The sequence below is a fragment of the Carcharhinus amblyrhynchos genome, unplaced genomic scaffold, assembly GCF_965287045.1.
Source record: "Carcharhinus amblyrhynchos unplaced genomic scaffold, sCarAmb.v2.hapA scaffold_937, whole genome shotgun sequence".
NCBI lineage: Eukaryota > Metazoa > Chordata > Chondrichthyes > Carcharhiniformes > Carcharhinidae > Carcharhinus > Carcharhinus amblyrhynchos.
In genome coordinates, this window is record NW_027650677.1 from 2,501 (window position 1) to 16,421 (window position 13,921).

General features: G+C 50.5%; 1 protein-coding gene across 1 annotated transcript in view; it reads right to left on the reverse strand.

The window, feature by feature from the left end:
• The window catches only part of mcm7 (minichromosome maintenance complex component 7), a gene marked incomplete at its 3' end in the record, with an annotated part of 47,911 nt that overhangs the window by 1,745 nt on the left and 32,245 nt on the right, over positions 1–13,921 (reverse strand). Inside the window, exons 12-14 of the mRNA XM_080184783.1 lie at positions 12,886–13,067; positions 6,110–6,193; positions 4,800–4,968 (exon numbers count right to left, since the gene is read on the reverse strand). Of these exons, the coding sequence (XP_080040909.1) occupies positions 4,800–4,968; positions 6,110–6,193; positions 12,886–13,067 (435 nt within the window). The remainder of the gene's footprint in view (positions 1–4,799; positions 4,969–6,109; positions 6,194–12,885; positions 13,068–13,921) is intronic.

The window sequence follows — 13,921 nt, forward strand, 5'->3', positions numbered from 1 at the left end:
CCGGAAGACAAGGGTGTCAGATCCACGGAAACACCCCCCCGCCTGGAGGGCCCCCCCCCCCCCCAAGTCACTCACCATCCTGACCTGGAAACATTCCAGCTGGGTGAAAATTCTGTCATCCCCCACCCATCCCTAACAGCACTGTGGGTGGACCTACACCACAGGGACGGCAACAGGTTCAAGACGACATCTCGGCAACATCTCCTCAAGGGACGGGGAATAAACCCTCACCCACTCATCGACATCCCAACAAATAAACAGTTATTTTTAATTCACTGTGAGATTGAGTTTGACGTTGGAACGTGAGTGCTATGTCTGGAATTCACTCCCACAGATAGTAGTTGAGGCCAAAACGCTGTGTTAATTGAAGAAATTTCAATATCGCTCTTGGGGCTAAAGGGATATGGGGGGGGGAGGGGAAAGAACATAAGAAATAGGAGCAGGAGTCGGCCATCTAGCCCTTCGAGCCTGCCCCCCCATTCAATAAGATCATGGCTGATCTGATAGTGGATCAGTTCCACTTTCCCGCTTTCTCCCCTTAATTCCCCTGTCTATCAGAAACCTATCTACCCGTGACGTCAATATATTCAGCGAGGCAGCCTCCACCACTTCAACGGGCAGAGAACTCCAGAGATTCACCACCCTTTGAGTGAAGAAGTTCCTCCTCAACTCCGATCTAAACTGCACCCCACCTTCCCCCCCCCCCCCCCCCCATCTTGAGGCTGTGCCCTCTAGTCCTGCTGTCCTTTCTGAGCGGGAAGAATCTCCCTACCTCTACCCTATCTATCCCCTTCATTATCTTACACGCCTTCAGTGATCACAAGGCGAATGGGATGCTGGCCTTCATAGCGAGGGGGATTGAATATAAAAGTAGGGAGGTCTTGCTGCAACTGTACAGGGCACTGGTGAGGCCGCAGCTGGAGTACTGTGTGCAGTTTTGGTCGCCACACTTGCGGAAGGATATATTGGCCTTGGAGGGAGTGCAGAGGAGGTTCGCTAGGCTGATACCAGAGTTGAGGGGGTTGAACTATGAGGAGAGGCTGAATAAACTAGGCTTGTACTCATTAGAGTTTAGAAGAATGAGAGGAGATCTCATTGAGACATATAAGATGATGAATGGGATGGATAGGATAGAGGTGGAGAGGCTCTTCTCGCTCAGAAAGGACAGTAGGACTAGAGGGCACAGCCTCAAGATAAAGGGGGGGTGGTTTAGAACGGAGTTGAGGAGGAACTTCTTCACTCAAAGGGTGCTGAATCTCTGGAATTCTCTGCCCGTTGAAGTGGTGGAGGCTGCCTCGCTGAATATATTTAAGACGTGGGTTGATAAGTTTTTGATAGGCAAGGGGATTAAGGGTTATGGGGAGAGGGTGGGAAAGTGGAACTGAGACACAACAGATCAGCCATGATCTTATTGAATGGCGGGGCAGGCTCGAAGGGCTAGATGGCCGACTCCTGCTCCTATTTCTTACGTTCTTATGTTCTCTATAAAATCCCCCCTCATCCTTCTAAACTCCAAGGCCCAGTCTATTCAAACTCTCCTCATAAGCTAAGGGGGGGATCAGGATATGAAACTGGATGACCAGCCATGATCAGAATGGATGGTGGGGCAGTCTGGAAGGGCCAAATGGCCTACTCCGAGTGTCCACGATGGCTGCCTTCCCTCCTGTAGCTACACAAGTGCTCATACTGCAGTAGACGAATAGCACACTACCTGCACTAACAGCACTTTGGAGTTCCAGGAGGCAGACTCTCTCTCTCTCTGAGTGCGCAGTGACCGTCACCCAGGCACCCCCCCCCCCACAACCTCCGACCCTCCAACACTCTCCCCCCCGACTGCAGAGAGTTACCCCACGAACCTCTGACCCTCCAACACTCTCCCCCTGACTGCAGAGAGTTACCCCACCAACCTCCGACCCTCCAACACTCTCCCCCTGACTGCAGAGAGTTACCCCACCAGCCTCTGGCCCCCCAACACTCTCCCCCCCGACTGCAGAGTTACCCCAACAGCCTCTGACCCTCCAACACTCTCCCCCTGACTGCAGAGTTACCCCACCAACCTCTGACCCTCCAACTCTCCGATGGAGAGTGTTGGGGGGTCAGAGGTTGGTGGGGTAACTGCAGTCAGGGGGAGAGTGTTGGAGGGCCAGAGGTTGTTGGGGTCTCCATCGGAGAGTGTTGGGTTGTTGGAGTGGAGGGTTTTGGGGATGGGGGAAGAGAGGAACGCCCTCAGAGCGACAGCAGTGCAGCGAGTGCAGTCACAAACAGTGAAGGAAGTGAGTAGAGCCTCAACACCATCACCAGGTAACACCTCACCCACGGCTAAGGAAAAGCCACAGTGTCAGTCCCTGGGTATCCAAGGGAGGGGTGTGGGGGCAGAGGGATCAGGAGCTCCGCAGAGGCGAACGAATAACGCTGGACACTCTCCAAGGGTTCAGTGCTGTGAGACGCTCCAGATCGGCATTAACCGGACGTAGGGGGTGGCTGGGCAGTGCTCCAAGTGCCTCCAGTACAGTAGGTATTCAGTCTTACTACCTGCACTGTCAGCACTTTAACACTGAGCCAGCCTCTTCTCAATCCAGAGACCCAGGAGGCGAGGCGATAGCCTGGTGGTATTACTGCTAGGCCGTTAATCCACAAACTCAGCTAATGCTCCGGGGAACCCACGGCAGATGGTGGAATTTAAATCCAGTAATTAAAAAATATCTGGAATTCAGAATGTACAGATAACCATGAAACCTCACTGTGGGGAAAAGCCCATCTGTCCATCCTCACCCGGTCTGGCCTACCTGTCACTCCACAACCACAGCAAGGATGTTTAGAAGAATAAGAACATAAGAAATAGGAGCAGGAGTCGGCCATCTAGCCCCTCGAGCCTGCCCCGCCATTCAATAAGATCATGGCTGATCTGATAGTGGATCAGTTCCACTTTCCCGCTTTCTCCCCTTAATTCCCCTGTCTATCAGAAACCTATCTACCCGTGACTTCAATATATTCAGCGAGGTAGCCTCCACCACTTCAACGGGCAGAGAATTCCAGAGATTCACCACCCTTTGAGTGAAGAAGTTCCTCCTCAACTCCGATCTAAACTGCCCCCCCTTATCTTGAGGCTGTGCCCTCTAGTCCTGCTGTCCTTTCTGAGTGGGAAGAATCTCTCTACCTCTACCCTATCCATCCCCTTCATTATCTTATACGTCTCTATAAGATCCCCCCTCATCCTTCTAAACTCTGAGTACAGACCCAGTCTATTCAGTCTCTCTTCATAGTCCAACCCCCTCATCTCTAGTATCAGCCTAGTGAACCTCCTCTGCACTCCCTCCAAGGCCAAAATATCCTTGTGCAAGTGCGGCGACCAAAACTGCACACAGTACTCCAGCTGTGGCCTCACCAGTACCCTGTACAGTTGCAGCAAAACCTCCCTACTTTTATATTCTATCCCCCTCGCTATAAAGGCCAGCATCCCATTTGCCTTCCTGACCACCTGCTGCACCTGCAGACTGGGTTTTTGCGACTCATGCACAAGGACGCCCAGGTCCCTCTGCACCGTCGCATGCTGCAGCTTTTCGCCATGTAAGTTATAGTCCTTCCTACCATTATTTGCTCATCGCCCACCGCTAAATCCCCCCTCTCATCCTCCAAGGGTCCAACATTCAGATCAGCCATGATCTTATTGAATGGCGGGGCAGGCTCCAAGGGTTAGATGGCCGACTCCTGCTCTGATTTCTTATGTTCTTAAGTGTGGTTTAACGTAACTTCCCGCACTTTCCATTCTAACGCTGTGGAAATGAAACCTAAGTGCTTGTTTTTGTTTTATATATGGCCTGGCTGTCCTGTGATGTTAATTTTTAACGACTTTTAAAAGTTTATTTGTTAGTGTCACAAGCAGGCTTACACTAACACCGCAATTAAGTTACTGTGCAAATCCTCCTAGTTGCCACACTCTGGCGCCTGTTCGGGGTAACACTGAGGGAGAATTTAGCATGGCCAATGCACCCTCCTCGCCAGCACGCTTTCCGTTATTTCTCATTTCCAGGTTTGTTTCTATCCCTGGGAAAAAGCCTTCGATTACCCGCCCGGTCCCTGCCTCTCAGCGTGGCGCAGGCCCCTCTCGGGTCTCAAAGAACAAAGAACAAAATCAGCCCGGGAAACAGGCCCTTCGGCCCAACGAGCCCGCACTGCCATCTCAACACCACCAGTCCCCATCTCCCCCCACGACCCCTGTCTAATGTTTTATGGCCATCCAGATTGAGGGGAACTGATTTAGGGACAATTTATTACCTCCAATCAGCCTAACAGCACATCTTTGGGGTGTGGGAGGAAACCGGAGCACCCGGAGAAAACCCACGCAAGCACGGGGAGAATGCGCAAACTCCCACAGAGACACCGGCCCAAATCCATGTGTCTGCACAGCAATCAGCGATAGTCACTGAGCTGTCGTCTTGCCCAGTATCTGGTCCAGTTTAGGCACACACTAACGACATGAAGCACTAGGCCAATCTCAAACATCCAAGAGCAGCCCCAGTACGACCCATCGCGTGTATGCCCCTTGTTGGACACGAGGCAGACCGACTTAAAACCTGTGAACGAAAAGCCTCCATCTTTCTGGTGAAAACACTCCCGGTTAGTCCGATCTCTCCTCATAGACAACGTCCTCGAGACCAGGCAGCACCCTGGAGAACCTTCTCTCTCTAAAGCTTCCACGTCCTTCTGATGACCAGCACTGCACGCAATATTCCAAATGTGGCCCAACCAAAGGTTTAATACAGCAGTGACATGATTTCCCAACTCGGAGAGGTACATACCAGGGCAGTGGAGAGACGCAGGACAGACAGCAGCGTCCTGGCTGATGTAAAGGTCATGTCCTTGTTGACTCGGGACTCCTTCCTCATCTCCACGTAGGCTGCGGTGATGTAATCTGCCAGCGACTCTGGAATCACTGGCTGCTTATTTTTACACAGGGTAATATAGCGCCTGAGTGCGGGTACAAACAAGGGAAAGACGTGAGACCGGGCACTTTCAAAACCCACACCCAGCCAGCCTCTATTCCTCTTCCCCCTTTTGTCCCCCAACTCTCACCTTGTTCATTTGTTTATTAAAGGAGACACATCTTTTGAAAATCTAGATAAATTATCGGAGGGACCTGGGCGTCCTTGAGCACTGGTTGCAAAAACCCAGTCTGCAGATGCAGCAGGTGATCGAGAAGGCGAATGGGATGCTGGCCTTCATAGCGAGGGGGATTGAATATAAAAGCAGGGAGGTCTTGCTGCAACTGTACAGGGCACTGGTGAGGCCACAGCTGGAGTACTGTGTGCAGTTTTGGTCGCCGCACTTGCGGAAGGATATATTGGCCTTGGAGGGAGTGCAGAGGAGGTTCACTCGGCTGATACCAGAGATGAGGGGGTTGGACTATGAAGAGAGACTAAATAGACTGGGTCTGTACTCGTTGGAGTTTAGAAGGATGAGGGGGGGATTTTATAGAGACGTATAAGATAATGAAGGGGATGGATAGGGGAGAGGTAGATTCTTCCTGCTTAGAAAGGATAGCAGGACTAGAGGGCACAGCCTCAAGATAAGGGGGGGCAGTTTAGATCAGAGTTAAGGAGGAACTTCTTCACTCAAAGGGTGGTGAATCTCTGGAATTCTCTGCCCATTGTTTGGACTCGCTGGGATATTTTAAAAGACTTCTGGATGAGTACATGGGATCTAATGGGATTGGGGTTTAAAGACAGGTCTGTGGCTTAATAGGTATAGAAGTGATCGGTGCAACTAGTGGGCCGGAGGGCCTGTTTGTGCTGGAGTGTTCGATGTTCTATTGAAGTGGTGGAGGCTGCCTTGCTGAATATATTGAAGTCACGGGTAGATAGGTTTCTGATAGGGGAATTAAGGGGAGAAAGCGGGAAAGTGGAACTGATCCACTATCAGATCAGCCATGATCTTATTGAATGGTGGGGCAGGCTCGAAGGGCTAGATGGCCGACTCCTGCTCCTGTTTCTTATGTCCTTATATCTACCACATTACCGCTGTCCACTCTCCTCGGTGTTGAGTAAGATTCTCCCCATGCGAACACACTCTGACTGTGCATGTCTGGTGGAATCGGGTGTTAACTGCTTACCGCATGAGGTTCATCTCCAGTGGCTGGAACTGCGAGGGCGGCTGCTTGCTGTGCTGGTGGACGTAGGTGATGTGCTGAGCTAGCCTGAGGGGGGAGCGAGACAAAAAGGGAAAACTCACACAGAGACACTGTAAGACATAACAGTAGAACGAGGCCACTCGGCCCCATTGATACTCCCCACCATTCAATCATGGCTGATATTCTCCCCATCCCCATTCATAAGAACATCGCTCGACAATCACCAGGCAAGACTGTTCTCTTCCTGTTGGCGAACACTTCAGTGGTCACGGGCATTTGGCCTCCGACCTTCGGGTAAGCGTTCTCCAAGGCGGCCCTCAGGACACACGACAGCGCAGAGTCGCTGAGAAGAGACTGAGAGCCAAGTTCCGCACACACCAGGATGGCCTCACCCAGGGCCTTGGGTTCATGTTGCACTATCTGTAACCCCCGTGACTTGCCTGCGTTTGTAAAACCTCACTTACTGTCCTGTCTGGAGACAATACACATCTCTTTAACCTGTGATCAGTGCTCTCTCCACTCACACTGTCGGGATCTTTAAGACTTGAACAGCAGGTTAGGTGTAAAGATTCACATTCTAATCAGTAATCTGTAAACTCTCTGTGCTGTTATATGCTCTGTCTGAGGCCAGAACTCTCCATTCACCTAACGAAGGGGCAAACCCCCGAAAGCTTGTGAGTTTACTATCAAATAAACTGGTTGGACTTGAACCTGGTGTTGTCAGACTGTGTTTACCCCAGTCCAACACCGGCATCTCCACATTCTGCCAGTCAGCCATCCATGCCAGGATCTTACCCTTAACACCATGGGCCCTTAACTTATTTAACTGTCTCCTATGTGGCATCTTGTCAAAGGCCTTCTGGAAATCTAAATAAATCAGGCCCACTGGCTCTCCTTTATCTAACTTCCCTGTCACCTCCTCAGCGGACTCTTAACAGATCTGTCAGAGGAACTGACCACACGAGTTGCACTGTGAGAGAGAGAGAGAGAGAGAGAGAGAGAGAGAGGACACCAGCCCAAGCTCTAAGGGCCAGCCTTTCTCTCCCCAGTGTTTCTCCGACCCTCAGGCCCAGCCTTACCATCACATCCCGTGCTGCACTCACAGAACATTCCAGCGCAGTCCAGGCCCTCCGGCCCTCGATGTTGTGCTGACCAGTGGAACCAATCTAATGACCCTCTAACCTAAACTATTCCAATCTTATCCATATGCCTAGCCACTGACCATTTGAACGCCCTTAAAGTTGGCGAGTCCACAACTGCTGCAGGCAGGCCATTCCACGCCCTTACTACCCTCTGAGTAAAGAACCTACCTCTGACATCCGTCCGATAATTACCACCCCTTAATTTAAAGCTGTCCCCTCGGGTTAACCATCACCATCCGAGATAAAAGGCTCTCACTGTCCACCCTATCTAACCCTCTGATCATCTTGTATGCCTCAATTAGGTCACCTCTTAACCTTCTTCTCTCTAATGAAAATAACCTCAAGTCCCTCAGCCTTTCCTCATAAGACCTTCCCACCATACCAGGCAACATCCTGGTAAACCTCCTCTGCACCCTTTCCAACGCCTCCACATCTTTCTTATAATGCAGCGACCAGAACTGTACGCAATACTCCAAGTGCGGCCGCACCAGAGTTTTGTACAGTTGTAACATGACCTCACGGCTCCGAAACTCAATCCCTCTCCCAATAAAAGCTAACACACCGTCCGCCTTCTTAACAACCTGGGTGCCAACTTTCAGGGATCTATGCATATGTACCCCGAGATCTCTGCTCGTCAACACTATTAAGAGTCCTTCCATTAGCCCTATATTCTGTACCCATGTTACTCTTACCAAAGTGAATCACCTCACACTTTTCTGCATTAAACTCCATCTGCCACCTCTTGGCCCAGCTCTGCAGTTTATCTGTGTCCCTCTGCAAACTGTAACACCCGTCCTCACTGTCTACAACTCCTCCAACTTTGGTGTCATCAGCAGTTCAATGTAGGTCCATCAATGGCAGTGTCGGAGCTGACAGTTTCACAGTACGAATGATCAAACCCTCAGCCCTGCCCCATTCCCCTGCTCTCTCCCACCATTCCAGTCGCATGGCAGTGAACGCTGCTGCCTCAGCTCCGGGGACCCGGGTTCAATCCTGGCCTTGGGTGACTGTGCACATTCTCCACACATTCTCCCTGTATCTGTGGTGGGTTCCCTCTGGGTGCTCCCATTTCACCCACAACGTGTGGGTTCGGTGGACTGGCCGTGTTAAATTGCCCCTTAGCGCCCAAAGATACAGAACACAGAACGCTCCAGCAGAAACAAGGCCCTTCGGCCCACAAGTTGTGCCGATCACATCCATACCTACCAGGCCATAGAACTATCTGTAACTTCCCAATCCCGTTAGATCCCGTGTACTCATCCAGAAGTCTTTTAAAAGACCCCCCAGCGCCTCTACCACCACCGACGGCAGCTCACTCACCACCCTCTGAGTGAAAAACTTACCCCTGACATCTCCTCTGTACTTGCTTCCATGCACCTTAAATCTGTGTCCTCTCGTAGTGACCATTTCAGCCCTGGGAAATAGCCTCCGAGAATCCACCCTATCTATTCCTCTCAACTTTTTATAAACCTGTATCAGGTCCCCTCTCAACCTTCGTCTCTCCAGGGAGAAGAGACCGAGCTCCCTCAATATGCAGGATTGGCCATGCTAAGGTGCCCCTTAAGTGTCTTAAGATGTAGGGGTTGGGGAGATCAGAGGGGTAAATATATTGGGTTACAGGGATAGAGCAGGGGATAGGTCCTGGGAAAGAGTCAGTGAAGACTTGATGGGTTGATTGGAGTGTAGGAGCAAGGAAGTTACGAAGAACCTTCACAAACAAAACACCTGGTGGGACTTTACAGAATCAATTGTCCCCAAACCCGTAAAATCCCACACGAGGTTAACGGAGCTACCCGCTGTCCACCCCCCTCGTCCACTCTGATTCCCGTGGCGGGCAGTAAAATTCCAGCCAGCGTTTCAGTCTTAATCGCAGTACGGTGGAGAGGACGTGAGTACAAGAGCAAGGATATCTTCCCACTGTTCCTCGCTGAGGCCACGCGTGCAGTTTTGGTCTCCTTATCTTAGAAAGTTATATTTATCACGCAGCAAAAAAGGATCACCAGGCTGATCCCTGGGTCCCCAGGGTCGTCACGCGAGGAGAGACTGGGTCTGTATTTGAGAGAGGATCTCACTCTGACAGGGCAGGACAGAGAAGGTGGCTCCTCTGGCTGGGAGCTGAGGAGGGAAGGGGGGGTGCGTCAGCCATCTAGCCCCTCGAGCCTGCCCCGCCATTCAATAAGATCATGGCTGATCTGTCGTGGCTCGGTTCCACATTCCCGCCCTCTCCCCATAACCCTTAATCCCCTCGCTTATCAAAAACCTATCAACCCGCGTCTTAAAAATATTTAGCGAGGCAGCCTCCACCACTTCAACGGGCAGAGAATTCCAGAGATTCACCACCCTTTGAGTGAAGAAGTTCCTCCTCAACTCCGTTCTAAACCCGCCCCCCCCCATATCTTGTGGCTGTGCCCTCTAGTCCTACTGTCCCAATCTCAAGGCACGGGGGTTGGCCGTTTAGGACTGAGATGAGGAGAAACCGCCTCACCTCAGGAGAGGGAGGTGAACCCTCAGAATTCTCAACCACAGAAAGCTTTGGAGGCTTTCGGAAGGAGGGAGAGATTTCAAGACTCAAAGTGCAAAGGGGTTTGGGGGAGAGCGCTGGAGTCTGACGTCGAGAGAGAGAATCAGCCACGATCATACGGAATGGTGGAACAGGCTGGATGGAGGGACCGAATGGCCTACTCCTGCTGTGATTTTCTACTTCAGGATACCACCCACTTTAGACAGCGCTGAGACAATAACAATAATTCCAGGGATGAGGGATCTCACTGTCGCCTCACCCCGCACCACCACCTCCTCCCCCTCTTCCAGTGATGGTTACACCAACACTGACACCCCACCCTCCCAGCATCTGCTCTGCCTGCATCCCCACTCCCCACCATAGAAAACAACCCAGAAAGGATGCATCACAGCTTGGTCTGGGCTCCTTCTCTACAGAAACTACAAGTGGTCATGAACGTAGCCCCAATCCATCACGCAAAGCAGCCTCCCCACCCATTGACTCTGTCTACACTTCCCGCTGCCTCGGCAAACCAGCTGGCATAATTACATCCTGGACATTCTCTCTTCCACCTTCTCCCTTCAGGAAAAAGGTGCAAAACTCTGAGGTCCCGTACCGACCGACTCAAGAACAGTTTCTTCCCTGCTGCTGTCAGACTTTCGAATGGACCTGCCTCGCTTAACGCTGATCTTTCTCTACACCCTAGCTGTGACTGTAACACTACATTCTGCACTCTCTCCTTTCCTTCTCTATGAACGGTATGCTTTGTCTGTATAGCACTCAAGAAACAGTACTTTTCACTGTATCCCAATACATGCGCCTAGTTTGGGGGCGTTTAAGAGATCTGTGGATAGGTTTATGGACGAAATGGGATTGGTTTAGATTAGTGGGTTAGTGTTTTTTTTTTAAAAAGCTGGTTGGCGCAACATCGTGGGCCGAAGGGCCTGTTCTGCGCTGTAATGTTCTATGTTCTATGTATGTTGAGAATATAAAAGCCATAAGGTTTTTGTATAGTTTGTAATCTCATGCTGTCCTGCACGAATGTAGAAGTGCCATTAATCTCATACTGTAGTCTAACTGTACCTAGTACCAAGTGTTTTAACTGTCACGTAAGGATTTATTGCGATGAAAGTGTGTACAGATTTGACTGGCTTTCAGAACATTACGAACTGTGTATGCAGCTATACTGCCGCTTTCTTGGGGTAAAAGTGGATCGTGTAAAGTGGTGATAGTGGATGCCTTAGTAATTATTTATCAAAATTTGGTGGATTCCGGGGAAGTGCCGGAAGATCGGAAAATGGTTACGCTGCTGTTTAAAAAAGGTAGCAGACAAAAGGCAGGGAATTATAGGTCGGTTAATTTAACATCTGTAGTTGGAAAATGCTAGAATCCGTCATCAAAGAAGAAATAGCGAGGCACCTGGAAAGGAATGGTTTGATAGAGCAGACGCAGCACGGATTCGTTAAGGGGAAGTCATGTTTGACGAATGTATTGGAATTCTATGAGGATGTGACTACTGTGGTAGACAGAGGGGAACCAGTGGATGTGGTGTTTTTAGATTTCCAAAAGGCGTTTGATAAGGTGCCTCATAAAAGGTTATTACAGAAGGTTAGAGTGCATGGAGTTGGGGGTAAGGTGTTAGCGTGGATAGAGGATTGGCTGTCTAATAGGAGTAAAAAGTCTGACAACACCAGGTTTTAGTCCAACCTATTTATTTGATAATATACTCACTAGCTTTCGGGGTAACCCCCTTCGTCAGGTTTTTACTGTGTTTACGCCAGTCCAACGCCGGCATACCCACATCATGTCTAATAGGAAGCAGAGAGTTGGTATCAATGGGTGCTATTCTGGTTGGCGGTTGGTGACTAGTGGAGTGCCACAGGGATCGGTGCTGGGGCCTCAGCTATTTACCATTTATATAGATGATCTGGAGGAGGGGGCTGAGGGTAGGGTGATGAAATTTGCTGATGACATAAAGTGAGTGGAAAAGCAAATTGTGTGGAGGGTGTGGAAAGTCTGTAGAGGGATCTGGATGGGCTGAGCGAGTGGGCGAGGACCTGGCAGATGGAGCGTAATGTTAGCAAGTGAGAGGTTATCCACTTTGGCAAGAATGATAGAAGGAGGGATTATTATTTAAAAGGCGAAAAGCTGCAGCATGCTACGGTGCAGAGGGACCTGGGGGTCCTTGTGCACGAGTTGCAAAAACCCAGTCTGCAGGTGCAGCAGGTGATCAAGAAGGCGAATGGGATGCTGGACTTTATAGCGAGGGGGATAGAATATAAAAGCAGGGAGGTCTTGCTGCAACTGTACAGGATACTGGTGAGGCCGCAGCTGGAGTACTGCGTGCAGTTTTGGTCGCCACACTTGCACAAGGATATACTGGCCTTGGAGGAAGTGCAGAGGAGGTTCACTAGGCTGATACCAGAGATGAGGGGGTTGGACTATGAAGAGAGACTAAATAGACTGGGTCTGTACTCGTTGGAGTTTAGAAGGATGAGGGGGGATCTTATAGAGACGTAAAAGATAATGAAGGGGATGGATAGGGTAGAGGTAGAGAGATTCTTCCTGTTCAGAAAAGACAGCAGGACTAGAGGACACAGCCTCAAGATTCACTCAAAGGGTGGTGAATCTCTGGAATTCTCTGCCCGTTGAAGTGGTGGAGGCTGCCTCGCTGAATATATTTAAGTCACGGGTAGATAGGTTTCTGATAGACAGGGGAATTAAGGGGAGAAAGCGGGAAAGTGGGACTGATCCACTATCAGATCAGCCATGATCTTATTGAATGGCGGGGCAGGCTCGAAGGGCTAGATGGCCGACTCCTGCTCCTGTTTCTTATGTTCTTAAAAGAGACAGGGACAAGCTGTAATGGGCTAATGCTCTGGAAGCCCACCTACAGACCGGTATAAATGTTTGGAAAAGTAGAAGAAAGGAGTTTTAGTTTTGCCTGGGTGTGCGGGACCACTGATGCCTGCCCACCCTAAGGATAACTAGCTCCAACGTGGTGAAAGAAGAAAGATATAAATCTTGGCTCGGTTATTATCAAACCAAGCCGAACGCAGAAAGCTGACCTTTAGAAATTGTCAACGCGACAACAATAAATCAACTCCCTCCCGTACCTCAGGTCGTTATCTCGATCCGGTTTATCCTGAATGAGCCACAGGAGGTCGAATCGGGACAGCAGTGCCGCTGGGAGCTGGACATTCTGTTCCACCGTTTTCTTGGGATTGTAGCGACCATAGGCAGGGTTGGCAGCCGCCAGGATGGAGCAGCGAGCGTTCAGTGTGGTCATAATACCAGCCTTTAGAGAGAGAGAGGGGGAAAGAGCTCAGGGTTCACTTAACGATTGATTAAACCCTCCCCCCCCACCCAAGGACCGCTCGACATACACTCACACTGCAGAGTAACAGCTCCGAGGGGAGGGCTACACACTCGGTTAATGAGCTGCTGTCCGAGAGAGGGTCTAAACACCTCAGCCAGAAAGGGCAGAAAGCCTCAGCAAACAAGTTTCATTTCCTTTGCACCAAACGCCAATCCTGAAAAGCCAGAGAGGTGTCGCATTTTGGCAGGACTCACAAGGCCAGGAAGCGCACAAGGTACACGGAAGAGGTTATTGCAGAAGGTCGAGGGACATGGAGTTGGGGGTAGGGTGTTAGCGTGGATAGAGGATTGGCTGTCAAATAGGAGGCAGAGAGTGGGGGTCAACGGGTGCTATTCGGATTGGCGGATGGTGACTAGTGGAGTGCCCCAGGGGTCGGTGCTGGGGCCTCAGCTTTTAACCATTTATATAGATGATCTGGAGGAGGGAACCGAGTGTAGGGTGTCGAAATTTGCTGATGACACCAAGATTGGGGGAATGGCAAATTGTGTGGAGGGTGTGGAGAGTCTGCAGAAGGATCTAGATAGGCTGGGCGAATGGGCCAGGAAATGGCAAATGGAATTTAATGTTGGCAAGTGTGAGGTGGTCCACTTTGGTAGGAATAATGGTAGGAAGGACTATTACTTACGTGGCGAAAAACTGCAGCAGGCGACGGTGCAGAGGGACCTCGGGGTCCTTGTGCATGAGTCGCAAAAACCCAGCTTGCAGGTGCAGCAGGTGGTCAGGAAGGCGAATGGGATGCTGGCCTTCATAGCGAGGGGGATTGAATATAAAAG